The sequence below is a fragment of the Nerophis ophidion genome, linkage group LG23 (genome assembly GCF_033978795.1).
Source record: "Nerophis ophidion isolate RoL-2023_Sa linkage group LG23, RoL_Noph_v1.0, whole genome shotgun sequence".
Lineage (NCBI taxonomy): Eukaryota > Metazoa > Chordata > Actinopteri > Syngnathiformes > Syngnathidae > Nerophis > Nerophis ophidion.
The window spans coordinates 32,472,999-32,487,636 of NC_084633.1; the positions used below are offsets into that span (position 1 = coordinate 32,472,999).

A 14,638-nucleotide genomic window follows, 5' to 3' on the forward strand; every position below is an offset into this window, starting at 1 on the left:
GACTTCTCGATTATTAATTGAACAAATTGCAAAAGATTCAGCAACACAGATGTCCAGAATACTGTGTAATTATGCGATTAAAGCTGACTACTTATTGCTTGGATCGGGCTGGAAAATAATGTCCGCTACAACCAGAGACGTCAAAGGCACGCGTCATCATACCGCAACGTTTTCAACACGACACTTCGCGGGAAACTTAAAATTGCAATTTAGTAAACTAAAAAGGCTGTATTGGCATGTGTTGCAATGTTAATATTTCATCATTGGTATATAAACTATCCGACTGCGTGGTCAGTAGTAGTGGGTTTCAGTAGGCCTTTAAAAAAATAAAATAAAATAAAATTAAATTAAAAAAAAAAAAAGGTTCTTAAATCTTTTTTTAGGCAGAATAAAATTTGTCATGTGGACACAATGTACCACTAATTCCAGACTATAAGCGGCTACTTTTTTCTTACAATTTGAACCCTGTGGCTTGTAAAACAGTGCGGATTATTTATTCACTTTTCTTCACTGAGGCCATAAAAAGTTTTCAAAACCCCCCAGCCCAATAAAACGAGCAAATAGAGAAGGATGCTTTATTGTTTGTGCAATGGCGTCCTCTTCTGGATGAGTTTGCTCACTGGAAGTGCTTCAGTGCCCTTTCAGTAATGCGCCTTTTTTTTTTTTTCCCCAACCTGAGTCTTGTAGCCGTCCATAGCGTTCCTATTCATATGGATTCTTCATTCATCATGGCGAGCAATGTTTGTAAGTTTTACAATATAACTAAAACTGTTTACATTTACTAAATCATCCCATGCGTGATGTCTGTAGGAGTGTTTTTATGCATGTTTGTACGAGCTATCGTAATGTAATGACACCAGCGTCGTTAGCAATAGCTAAAATGCTTACATATTTCGAGTGTCTGTGTTGGTTTTATTAACTTAACAATGGCATTATTTTTGTATTGTATTAGTTTTACAAATTACGCAGTAAATTCATTAAGTCTTCCCCATGTTGAGTCAGTTAGCTTTTACTAATGGGTTCATGACGATTACTTCTGTTTTGTTTGATCATCAGTTTTCCTGCAGTGTTACAGATGCCTTTTGGAAACAATTAAGGTATGTAAATAAACATTTATCTTCTGTGTAAATAACTCCTTTCGCAACTCCTTTCGCATCTCTGGCTTATAGACCAGTGCGGCTAATATGGAAATATATATATTTTCCCTATCATTTAGTGGGCGCTCTGTTGTCCGGAAAATACGGTATACTTTAAACACTAAAATTAATATTATTAAAACGTGTATTCAAGTAAAAAAAATAAAAACTTAAAAAACAAAAATGAGACATATGGCTTGATGATGTACCTGTTCACAGGAAAGCCTGAAGATGCCTTCCACCCCAGTAACTCCTAGCGCAGTTTCAATATTGTGTGTCATCCTGAATGGAACCTTTTCTGGCACTCGTAGGCTCTTCCCTAGCAACACAAAACACAAACCAAACTAATTCAAAGCCATTTAATCATGGATCAACACAAGATATCTCAATCCCTCCTCTACACCATGTCATGACCAAAAATTACCCAAGTTATTACTGGTTTTGACCTTACCTTTTTCAAAACACACATTGTAATCAATGTGCACAACCTCTCCAGAGGTCATGTCAATAAGCACATTGTCAAGATGTCTGTCCCCGAGGCCAATTATGTATCCCACCATCGACATGACAGCTGTAGATCTGGCGTAAGACTGTAAAATAAAACAAAATATGATCGCCAGATCTAAGAATCCTTAAGTTGAAATAAATACACATTCTTAAAGACTGTGGTTACCTGGGTGACCCTCCACCACTCACTGGGTGTGGTACATGAACACCACAACTCCTTGGCCAGTAAGTTGGAAGGTGTAGCATCCATCAATTCTTTCAGCACCTCCTTCATGACGCTGAGCGGCCAGTCTCGCCGTGTTACGTCCAGACTGAGCCCCACTGCTTTCAGGGCGGGACCGATGCGGCTGTAGTAGAGCTCGCTGGGGCGGGGTACAAGTGGCACTGGCTGCTGCTGGAACGAGTCTTGAGCCTGGTCAGGGAACAATTTGATGTTACGAAAAAAAAAAAGCACAGCATGGCGCTGGTCACTTGAGCATTAGCGCACAATGGATCTAGGATATTAAGGGCATGCTGTAACTTAAGCGCGATTCCCATTCCCTCTTCTCCATTTTATTTTTCAAAAATAAAGTCTGTATTTTATTTATAAAATGTGTCGGTTATTATTGATTCGGCTACATCCTGCGCGTGGAATCCTAGCCCACCACTTCAAATCATGTTCGAAGTCATGTCTGAGCATAATTCATGCGCTCACACTAGCCAATTGTTAATGGCCTGTGAGAACCATTAATGTGCGGACAGGGGAGGCATTGCATCACCTGTTCTCATGATAACTAATCTGAATTTAAAATGTATTGTCTGTATAATTTACAGTTGTGATAAAAATTATTCAACCCCCACACAATTTTGGTGTTTTAGCAAGTTGGACATTTATTCCGTATTTTGTTTATAGTCATATCAAATAAAGATGTGTCAAATAGACAAATGCAACTTAAATTGTAACATTGTATTTTACAAAATACCAAAAAAGGACATTTTTCTTAATATCTCATTGACAAAATTATTCAACCCCTAGTTACATGCATCTTTAGTACTTAGTGGAACACCCTTTGGCAGTAATGACATCCTTCAAACGTGATACATAACCGGACACAAGCTTCTTGCGACGATCTACAGGTATTTTAGCCCATTCCTCTTGGGCAAAGGCCTCCAGTTCATTCATATTCTTGGGCTTGCGTGCTGCAACTGCCTTCTTCAAGTCCCACCAAAGGTTTTCTATAGGATTTAGGTCTGGCGGCTGTGAAGGCTACTCCAGAGTCTTCCAGTGCAACCACTCTGATGTTGATTTGGAGGTATGCTTGAGATCGTTTTCCTGTTGGAAGGTCCAACGTCTCCCAAGCCTTAGCTTCGTCACTGACTTCATGACATTTGCAGCTAACATATCCTCCTAGGAAATAGAATTCATAATGCCTTGAACACGCTGGAGATTCCCGGTACCTGAGGCAGAGAAAAAGGCCCAGAGCATGATTGACCCCCCACCATGCTTAACAGTAGGAAAGGTGTTCTTCTCTTTGTAAGCTTCATTTTTTCTCTTCCAGACATAACGTTGATTCATAGGCCCAAAGAGTTCCAGTTTTGTCTCATCACTCCATAGAACAGTTTCCCAAAACATTTGGGGTTTGTCCAGATGATTTTTGGCATACTGGAGTCTATTTTACTTGTGCCTGGTAGTCAGAAGTGGGGTGCGCCTGGGAGTTCTGGCATGGAGGCCTTCATCTCGTAGTGCGTGCCTTATTGTCTGGGACGAAACCTGCGTTCCCCCCTCTGCAATGTCTTGTTGTAGTTCCTCAGCTGTTACCCAGGGGTTTTTCACCACTCTACGCTTCAAATATCGGACAGCAGTTGCACACAGCATCCTCTTTGTACCACGCCCAGGTAGTGTTTCCACTGTGCCTTTAGCTTTAAACTTGCGAATTATGCTCCCAACTGTGTCTCTTGGAATGTGTAATGTCTTTGCTATTTTATTATATCCATATCCTTTCTTATGAAGAGAAACTACCTCCTCTGTTGACTTCTTTGACTACTCCCTGGACTTCACCATGTTGCAAATACATCATTGACCATCTACAAGAAGCTGGGCGTCACAGTCTTTTTCAATCAGTTTAATTGTTGCTCGTTATGGTTCTAATCACATCTACAGGTGTTTTCAACACCTGATTGAAAAGACCTTATTCAAATTCTGTTCTCATGAGTTATGATCTTCAAGGGGTTGAATAATTTTGTCAATGAGATATTAAGATAAATGACACTGTTTGGTATATTACAAAATATAATGTTGTAATTCAAGTTGCATTTCGCTATTTAATGCATCTTTATTTGATATGACTAAACAAAATATGGAATAAATGTCCAACTTGCTAAAACACCAACATTGTGTGGGGGTTGAATAATTTTGATCACAACTGTAAGTAAAATATTTTATTTAATTTTTTTCAAACAAACAGCTGAATTTGTGCATTTTCCCAATCAAACACAGGGTAGAAACCCGAGATTTGTATATTGTCTTAATGGTAGATGTGTGAAATAAATATAGTCTTTCTGATCAGACATTAGAGGGAAAAGTCTGTACTTTACTAGACCTAAAAAAGGTGTACGTGTAAAGGAGACTCACCAGCCATGAACCTCACCGCAAGTCACGCGACATCTTAGTTTTGGTCAAACTTTATTCACTTAAATTGATTTAGTATTAGTCCATTAAATTTAACAACAATTTAGTAAATTTAGTAGAAAAAGATATAAAGTATACAAGTATTTTATATTATTTCATATTTCATAGCAGGCAATTTTAATTATTTTACACCCACACTGGTTTAAACTAAACTTAGATATTGGGTTTCACAATGTAAAGCGCTTTGAGTCACTTGATTCACTTCACTACAACAACAGTAGCATGAATTTATGGTCAGGAATGATGCAGTTAGCCATTTTTGTATCAAGAAATATATTTGAGGAATTTTTTTTCTTTGCATTTCAAATTCATGAAGTCTGTCTATCAGATTAGGTATTTAGGTATTTTTTGGGAAAAAAAATTATATTCAGTGTTTCTATCATTTGAATAAAGTCCTCATCTTTAACATTAGTGACTGTCCTAGTAATCATTTTGTAATGCTTTGCTGTAGAGTCACAGAGCTGTCACATATAAAAGAGTTGCAGTCTGTCAGCATACTAGGCAAATACAGCTAATTTGGTTTCTGATGTAGTTTATTAGCATTGTCATACATTTTTTGCCATCACCATGTTGTCATCAAAGCTCTTGTGAAGTCAATATCTCCTGATTTTATAAAAAGTGCCATTTAAATCACCTAATTAGCACAGCAATAGTGTGGAAACTGCTAAAGCATACCAATGGTTGATAATGTACCAGTAACAGATAATATGCTAGTATTAGCTTTGACCAAAATATAGTTGTGAAGTTGCCTGCTGATGGCGTCAGTGTCAAATGTGAAATGTGTCTTTTCTTTCTCACAAGTGTACACATATTAAGATATGTAACTTGTTTTAATCCATACAGTTGTTTTGGCGGTGTGAAATCCAACTTCTCGGTTTCTCACAAAGAAAAGCATGTGATTGTGTCTCCCTTGTAACTCATTGCCAGACCCTCTCAAATATAGGCTACTAAACAGATGTGATTGTATATATTCCGAACTTGACCCACCTATATATAAGACAAAATAAATATAATTGGATTTAGTTTCTGTCAACATTTTCATCTTTTTTTTATTCGTGGACTAAAATGTAAGATGAGTTTGTCTTCATCTAAATCAATGTCCATTTCTTTTGATTAGCCATCATCTCATTTAAGTCAAACAAAAACAGGTTATTTAAGATAACGAAGATGAAAATGATTAGTCCACAAAGTGAATGAGCAATTATCCTGGCCAAACAATTTACTATGTTACCTTCTGAGCCTGCAGGACAGCCTCCCTCTGCTGCCAGCGCTTGTAAAGGCCAAAGAGGGGCGTGGCTCCATCAACCCATTGGATGAGCCCCGACCGAGTTCCAAGGGGTGTGACGGAGTAATGGCGGGCATGGAAGCGAGGCTGCTCTTGCTGGTTGATCTTGGTGAACATGGTGTTTACAATTGACAAGAACTGCATAATGCGCTCGTCCAGATGCAAATCCTCCAGGCCTGATGAGAAAAAAAAAAAAAAAAGATCACTTAATTAAAACTGACATACCATTTATTTATTTATTGTTGTATGAGGTTAGAGTTTGATGATTTTCACCGATTAGCTACAATAGCTGGATGTTGGTCTATCTTTTATCTCTCGATGTTTTACGCACACATGACAAATACAAATATCAGTGTGTTTTTTTTGTATGAAAATGTGTGTTGTGTACAATCTACTGAAGAATCAAACATTGTACCAAAATCTAATTATTCATATGAAGCGTTTACCTTTGAAAAGGTATGGGTAGTTGTGTCCATCAGATCCCTGGAAGAATAGTTTTTTGGGCTTGGTCTTGGTGGGAAGAATGGTTATCGACTTGCCAATGCTCTGTATAGTGACAGTGTCCGATGCGGACACCACGCCAGGCAGGGCCATCTCAGTGGCAGTCATAGATGCCAAGTGTGGACTGATCTCATCTAAATGGAGCAGGTAGCTGGCTCGCTTTTGAGCACGCTGCTGCAGGCTTAACATCATCTGGAGAAAACAAAACAGATTATAAATAATTCTGTCAAGAGGACTTTATATACTAAATAATGCTGTTAGTATGTTATTAGTCTCGACCACAGGTGACAAACTCAATTGGGCCAAATCTGGCCCGTCACATTAAAGGCCTACTGAAATGCGATTGTCTTATTTAAACGGGGATAGCAGGTCCATTTTATGTGTCATACTTGATCATTTCGCGATATTGCCATATTTTTGCAGAAAGGATTTAGTAGAGAACATCGACGATAAAGTTTGCAACTTTTGGTCGCTAATAAAAAAGCCTTGCCTGTACCGGAAGTAGCAGACGATGTGCGCGTGACGTCACGGGTTGTGAAGGTCCTCACAACTTCACATTGTTTACAATCGTGGCCACCAGCAGCGAGAGCGATTCGGACCGAGAAAGCGACGGTTTCCCCATTAATTTGAGCGAGGATGAAAGATTTGTGGATGAGGAAAGTGACAGTGAAGGACTAGAAAAAAAAAAAGAAAAAAAAAAAGGACTGCAGGGCAGTGGGAGCGATTCAGATGGGGAAGATGCTGTGAGAGGCACCGTGGCAGCTGTGGGGGTGGCAGGACCACTCGGCCAGGCCCAACCGCAACAAGGGATAGAGCCATACCGCTTTGAACCCGACGCTGACGGTCAGGAGGACGCTGCTGATATTGATGCTGGAGTAGCACACGACATAGATCGCCTTCAGAATACAGAATGGTAAGATGTTTTTTTATTAATACACATAATACACTGTCCTTTGTGTGTGTGGTCCAATCCAACCGTGTACGCTTGACATCTCTGTTCCATAGTAAAAGCTTGACTGTCATCTTTCGGGAATGTAAACAATGAAACACCGTCTGTTTGTGTTGCTAAAGCCGGCTGCAATACACCGCTTTCCACCTACAGCTTTCTTCTTTGATCTCTCCATTGTTCATTGAACAAATTGCAAAAAATTAACCAACACAGATTTCCAGAATATTGTGGAATTTTGCGATGAAAACAGACGATTAATAGCTGGCCACGATGCTGGAACAAAATGTCCTCTACAATCCGTGAAGTCACGCGCACGCGTTATCATACCGAGACGTTTTCAGCAGGATATTTCGGCGCATAATTTAAAATTGCAATTTAGTAAACTAACCGGGCCGTATTGGCATGTGTTGTAATGTTAATATTTCATCATTGATATATAAACTATCAGACTGCGTTGTCGGTAGTAGTGGGTTTCAGTAGGCCTTTAATTTATGGGGCCCGCGAAAGCCTGGAAATATTATGTGTTTATAAAATGCTTAATCTTTTCTTACTAAATATATTTGTTCTTTCCCTTTCGACATTAAAAACCATATACTGCATGCAATTGCATATCTTATAAATTCAATATTATCAAAATAGTATGTTATGTATTCCAAAAATATTTCTTGCTAAAATAAAGATAAATACTGTTCTTATGATTTCAAAACAAATTATCAATCAAATTGTAGACTGTAAAATTTTTTACCGCAATATCAACTTTGGTAATGTTTTTTTCCATATACAATAAGACACTAAAACATTAAAAAACAAACAAAAAAACATTAAAACAACAAGACTTTATGGTAAAAAAACAAAAAAACTGGTAGCTCTGTTGCTTGAATTTTACCGCTAAAAACAGTGGTATTGTTTTTTCATTCCATTCATTCATTTTTTTATATGCTGTAATAAACCAACTGCTTTTACTATAAAATTCTGGTGACTGAGCCGCCAGTTTTTAAAGTAAAATTAAAATATTTTTTTGCAGCTTATGTAAAAAAAAATAAAAATTTTTTTGATAACGGTTAGACCAGCACCATCACTACTAAATAGTACACATACCTGTTTAAAGGGGAGCCAGCTGCTGGCAGGGTTGGCAGGGTTGTGGGGGTTCCTTAGACGCTCAAGGGCAGAATTGATGGGATCACCATAGGTTTGCTGGAACCAGGTCTCATGCGGCGTCTCTGCTGGGGCTGAAGTGATACTGCAGACATGTTCCAGGGCAAAAACCATGGGACGCATCAAAGCTGAGTGTTTCTCACGCATTATCGCTATCTTTTCATCCCTGCAGCACAAACGAGAGAAAAACAACCAAGGCTGATTCTTGACGGAACAAAAGTGAGAAAAGGCTCAGCTTCTCAGACAGGGGATAAGAATTCTTACCTGCGAAGTGTGTTATTGTTTTGAACCCGCTTAACCTCATCCTCCAGCTGTTGGATCCTTCGTAGGACATGCATGTGCTGCTGCTGCAACACTCCCAGCCACAATTCATCCCAGAGTAACGTCACCCTGCGCAGCTCTCCGACCAACTGCTGAACCTGCATGACACACAACTCGTTAAGAGCTTGCTGGGAAAACAGCACAATAACTTTAACTACAGTCAACACATCTAGACAAAGTCCATTACCTGAAGCACCATGGTAGGATTTGCCAAAGACAACTTTTCCACAATCTTGCTGTAACAATCCTGCATCATGGCTTGGTCTTGGCTGGAACAGAATGTTGCTAGTTCTTCTAGAGCGTCTCCTTTCCCACTGTTCTCTGTCTGCGCATTCTCCTCACTCTCCTCCTCCCCATCTCCACCAAGGTCCTCTGCTGGGATGCTCCCCAAAAAGGTGGGCAGATCTGATGGTAGTTTGCTCCCTAACAAAACATTGTTCAAATTTATACTTGGAGAGAATAAAGTAAAATTAATGACAAAAGTAAGCAATGTGTCAGCAAAACGTATGTGTGTGTCAAGTAGAGATGTGTACTGTTCGCATTTAAACCGATACGATACCAATTCAGCCCAACAGGTGACTACAGGGCGCTATGTTTGCTCCCAACTTTGAAACCGAGTTGGGCATAATCTCTATAGACACAGCTCTGCAGTACAATGTTTTACCTAGCTAGTAAGCATACTTTGCCATAAAGCTGAATGTGCCATTTTGAGCCCTACAAAGTGTTTTTAATCTAAGAGTTGACCGTACTCTCACTATACATTGCTCTGCCGTATACACTACTGCCAATTCATGTCTTGGAATTGCAACTGCATGCAAAATCTAGTATATAACACTTGCAAATATAAGAACTGCACAGCATTATAATCAGCTAATTGTTAAATTTTACATTAAGTTGTAAAAAAAAAAAATCAGAAAACAATTACATTAACACATTATTACACACAAAAGTAACGAAAATTGGCACCATGTACTACCTGTATCGCTTACCAAGTACCAGTAATTGCAGTTCAAATGTGAAAAGGCGCCCTCCCTGCAAGCTAGCATGCTAGACGTTAGCAGTGCAGCATGCTAACTTGTTTAGTCAATCTTACAACCAAAAAACTTAAGAGCCATATACCGTATTTTTCGGACTATAAGTCGCAGTTTTTTTTCCATAGTTTGGCCAGGGGTGTGACATACTCCAGAGCGAATTATGTGTGAAATTATTAACACATTACCGTAAAATATCAAATAATATTATTTATCTCATTCGCGGAAGAGACAAAGAAAATGTCAGCAATCGTCACACACACGTCAACCAATAAGAATTCGGCGGGGGAGGGTCATGGCAGAAGTGCATTGTGGGTCATGGAATGCTAACTGCTATATGCTACTGCCTTAGCTATTTAAATTGATCATTTCATTGTTGGCGGTAATGTATAAAAACTGAGACAGGCTGAACAAAAATGGCACCTAGAAGAAAATCATGTACTGCAGATTACACAAGATCAAATAATATTATTTATCTCATTCGCGGAAGAGACGAAGAAAATGTCAGCAATCATCACACAAACGTCAGCAATCGTCACATACACGTCAACCAATAAGAATTCGGCGGGGGAGGATCATGGCAGAAGTGCATTGTGGGTCATTAAAAGCTAAGTGCTATATGTTACTGCTGTAGCTATTTGAAATGGATCATTTCATCGTTGGCGGTAACTTCTAAAAACTGAGAAGGACTGAACAAAAATGTCACCGAAAGGGAAATCATGTACTGCAGATTACAAGCTGGATGAGTGAAATATGCAGCAGAAAACGACAAGAGGAAGCGGCGCATACCTTTGGTGTTGGCAGAGTTGTTTAGAAGCGACGTCGAGGAAGAAGATTTCATCGGATTTATGGATTAGGAGAGATAGATTGTTTGGTAAACGTATAGCATGTTCTATATGTTATAGTTATTTGAATGACTCTTACCATAATATGTTACGTTAACATACCAGGCATGTTCTCCGTTGGTTATTTATGCGTCTTATAACGTACACTTATTCAGCCTGTTGTTCACTATTCTTTATTTATTTTAAAATGCCTTTCAAATGTCTATTCTTGGTGTTGGATTTTATCAAATAAATGTCCCCCAAAAATGCGATTTATACTCCAGTGCGACGTATATGTTTTTTTTCCTTTTTTATTATGCATTTTCGGCCGGTGCGACGTATACTCCGGAGCGATTTCTAATCCGAAAAATACGGTAACTTGGTACTTGACACATGCTAACTGTTAGCATGCTAACGTTCGAATTCTAACACATTTACATTAGCATGCAAACCTTTTAGCCCATTTTGCAGCCAAACACCTCAGTCATATAACATGGTACTCGATACATGCTAACTTTAACTGATTCAACATGCGTACTCTTCATATTCATGACTATACACTAGATTAATTCTAACTGTTAGCATGCTAACGTTAGCATTTAAGTTTGGTTTGGCACCGTCTAGTACTTGTATGGCTTACCAAGTACCAGTAATTGCAGTTCAAATGTGAAAAGGTGCCCTGCTTACATTAATATAAGTCAAGGGGCAGCAGGTGGTATTTAAGTGTTGATTCCTCAAAGACATACAGGTTTTTAACTGCTCTGGCGGGGTGTGTGTGTGTGTGTGTGTGGATTTTGTCCTGTTACCTTTGAAATTACGGTAAAAAGTTATTGGACTTTGTGTACATTCATCTTGTTGCAGACAAATTAATGGGTGTTGCTGCATCAAAGACGACTCATTAAAATAGATTTTTAAACACAACAACAGGCACAAGATTAGCTGCCAAGCAAAGCAGTTATGGAATGGATCAATACCCGATTGGCACAGTAATAGACTGGCTTGTACTGTACAAGAATAATGAGGCACAAGCATGAACACAATCTTACCTGAATTCTGAGCCTCCCCGCCAAGGGAGAGTGAGCCCACAATGGCAGGGTAAAGGATGAGATGTGGAGAGTCCTGGGCTACACGGCAGAGCAAGCTACATATGCTCTGTCGAATATATGCCTCTGGGTGGTTGAGTCGGGAAAACAGCTGGGGGGTAATGCCTGATTAAGACAGACACATGACAATTTAGGGTAAATATAATTAGCCATTGGTAGTTAGGGACGTTAGGTGTTCAGATCATATGAATTAAACAAATTTGAAAGAAATGTATAAGAAATTAAATGCACAAACGTCCAGATAGTTTGTACATTAAAGCAATGGATTGCTCGTTTATCATACCCCTCCAGGGTGCTGTCGGAGTGGAGGCCAATCCTAGCTCAAGTCCCTCCCTCAGTTCCCCTGCATGCTTCACCAACAGTCGCAGGAGACGAAGGGTTGCCATGACGATCACATCATCGTTGCTCTGCTTGCTGTTATGCCAGGACAGCAGAAGTTTGGGGTCGTCCTCGTCAATAGGGATCTAAAACCCAAAACGTACAATACAGATGACTGCAGTTTGACTGCAATGATGCTCTGGTCGATCACAAGATACAGCCTCAGTAAGGCTGTAACAAAAATGTGCCATTATTGATGCTATGATTAAGACAGAGCTTGTGATAGCACACTCTTAAAATGGTATAAAAGTTGCTAAACCCCAGAAGAAGAAGCTGTCAAGTCTCACCTGGCCGGCATTGAGCTTCAAGAATGTAAAATAGGCCTGGCAAGAGATCCGATAGAGACCAAATATTCGGTCTACCACACGTCTCCAAACGCGGATGAGACCATCTGCAACGAGTTGGCCTGCTTCTGCCAGCCATGGGCATGAGGCAGTGAGCTGCCGCCATATCACATCCACCATGTCATCCTCGTCATCTTCCTGCTGTAGCGCTATGTCTTCATCCTAAAGCAGGACATATTAGTATTATGTATCAAGAATTAAATACTTTAACTGGAGTACATCGTGTTAAACTTTTAATATTTAAAAAGAAATATTGACCTAATATATAGTGAACACAACCCATAATGATGGTAAATATGATGACACTACCTGTATGCCTGTAGGACGACACATGGCTTGCCCAAGAATGCTAAAAATGGTTTCCTTGTCTTCTTCACTTGTATTTGCCGGCAGTAGCTCCTCAATATCTTTTTTTTCTCCAGATAGAAGAGGTAACCCCTCCCCTTGGCTGCAGGGAAAAACATTACAGAAGTCATGTCCAACTTGTATTGGTCTGGACGTACAATATATTAGGCCTGGGTCGATATTCGATAAGTCAATTAACAGACGATAAATGAAAATTAAAGTCGGTAAGTTTTCAGCATCGATAAATCGCTTTGTGCATGATTCAAGAGCATTCACGCTTTTTGTCAGTTTCAGCAGCTGCGTGAGTTAGTGTCATAGCGAAATGAAAAGAAGGGGGTGAATTATCCTGTCCTTCATTAAGTGTCTTTCACTGTTTGGGTGAAGAGGCAGGGCTGCTGGCCTGCTAGCATCACATAGTGACCAACACATGTAGTAGCACAAATGGACAAAATGCACCTCACCGGTGTAGAAATATTTCTGTTTTGGCGTTAGGAAGAAGATGAGCCTATAAACACTGAGGTTTGCCGAAAGGGCGCGAATACAACAAACCCAAAACACAACCACCCGACAGTTCACACTTACTTCAAGTTTGGTAAAAAAGGTTAGTGTGTCAACAACATCTTGTGCGCTCACAGAAAGTGTGGTTTATTACATCGCCAAAGACTTGCTGCCATTTATTACTGTTCTAAAACTAGAATTTCTAGAAATGCCGCAAAGGTTTGACAGACATTTGTCATGTTGGGGTTACCTTGCTCGGATATTGTCAAACTTAAGTTGTTCTTGCATATGACCTGTTAATACATAATCTGCTTCTAATGTGGTGTTTATATTGTCACTCTGCACTTTTCTTTAAAAAGGTCGTAACTTGATTGTCAGTTAAGTAATGTACAACTCAACCGCTACCTACACATTCACTAGTGAAGTGCAACCTTGTTTAAATATTGTATTGCTTGTGTTTGTGATTTTTATTCAAGTGCAACATTTTCTTAACAAAGTATATTTTATTGTTATTTGTTTTATTTAACATGGAGATTTAAATTGTTTCATTACAATTACAATGTTAAAATATACAAGTAATACAATTTTATTGCAGTGGAAATGATATATAGTACAGGCTAAAAGTTTGGACACATCTCATTCAATGAGTTTTCTTTATTTTCAAGACTATTTATATTGTAGATTGTCACTGAAGGCATCAAAACTATGAATGAACACATGTGGAGTTATGTACTTAACAAAAAAAGGTGAAATAACTGAAAACATGTTTTATATTCTAATATATTCAATTTAGCCACCCTTTGCTCAGATTACTGCTTTGCACACTCTTGGCATTCTCTCAATGAGCTTCAAGCCCACCTGTGAAGTGAAAACCATTTCAGGTGACTACCTTTGACTCATTCAAGCTCAGGAGGCACTTTAAAAATATTGTAAGCTCTTATGCTTTTTGAGTAACAAAAAAATCTGCATTTTAGGTGACTGCTTGCCAAACCACTGGTGATAAAAAGGCGCTGATGTACACAAATAATCAAGGATTAAAAGACAATGTACCATTTGGAAGTGTTGTTTAGTAAATGTTAACTTAAAAGCAAAGTCTTACAGTATTCAGACCACCCCTGATACTGAAGAATGCAGTTTTTCTGACAAGCAAAATAAAGAAAGTAACCTCCAATGTTTAAAATTGTTCATAAAACAGGAATCCAAGCACTTACAGTAAAGGGCCAAAAGTTTGGACAAACCTTCTCATTCAATGCATTTTCTTTATTTGAATGACTATTTACATTGTAGATTGTCACTGAAGGCATCAAAACTATGAATGAACATGTGGAGTTATATACTTAGCAAAAAAAGGTGAAATAACTAAAACATGTTTTATATTCTACTTTCTTCAAAATATCCACCCTTTGCTCTGATTACTATTTTGCACACTCTTGGCATTATCCAGATGAGCTTCAAGAGGTAGTCACCTAAAATGATTTTCACTTCACAGGTGTGCTTGAAGCTCCTATAGAGAATCCCAATAGTATCCAAAACAGTAATCACTTTTTCAGTTATTTCAACTTTTTTTGGTAAGTACATAACTCCTCAAGTTAA

At 38.8% G+C, this 14,638-nt stretch overlaps 1 protein-coding gene across 4 annotated transcripts in view; it reads right to left on the reverse strand.

Annotated features, from left to right (window-relative positions):
* smg1 (SMG1 nonsense mediated mRNA decay associated PI3K related kinase) overlaps positions 1–14,638 on the reverse strand; it is a 101,236-nt gene that overhangs the window by 43,386 nt on the left and 43,212 nt on the right. For all 4 annotated transcript variants that reach the window (XM_061884179.1, XM_061884178.1, XM_061884176.1 and 1 more), the window contains exons 33-44: positions 12,512–12,650; positions 12,146–12,364; positions 11,764–11,944; positions 11,424–11,585; positions 8,710–8,945; positions 8,466–8,620; positions 8,145–8,367; positions 6,043–6,289; positions 5,543–5,772; positions 1,810–2,055; positions 1,588–1,726; positions 1,346–1,455 (exon numbers count right to left, since the gene is read on the reverse strand). In XM_061884179.1, coding sequence (XP_061740163.1) covers positions 1,346–1,455; positions 1,588–1,726; positions 1,810–2,055; positions 5,543–5,772; positions 6,043–6,289; positions 8,145–8,367; positions 8,466–8,620; positions 8,710–8,945; positions 11,424–11,585; positions 11,764–11,944; positions 12,146–12,364; positions 12,512–12,650 — 2,287 coding nt within the window. The remainder of the gene's footprint in view (positions 1–1,345; positions 1,456–1,587; positions 1,727–1,809; positions 2,056–5,542; positions 5,773–6,042; positions 6,290–8,144; positions 8,368–8,465; positions 8,621–8,709; positions 8,946–11,423; positions 11,586–11,763; positions 11,945–12,145; positions 12,365–12,511; positions 12,651–14,638) is intronic.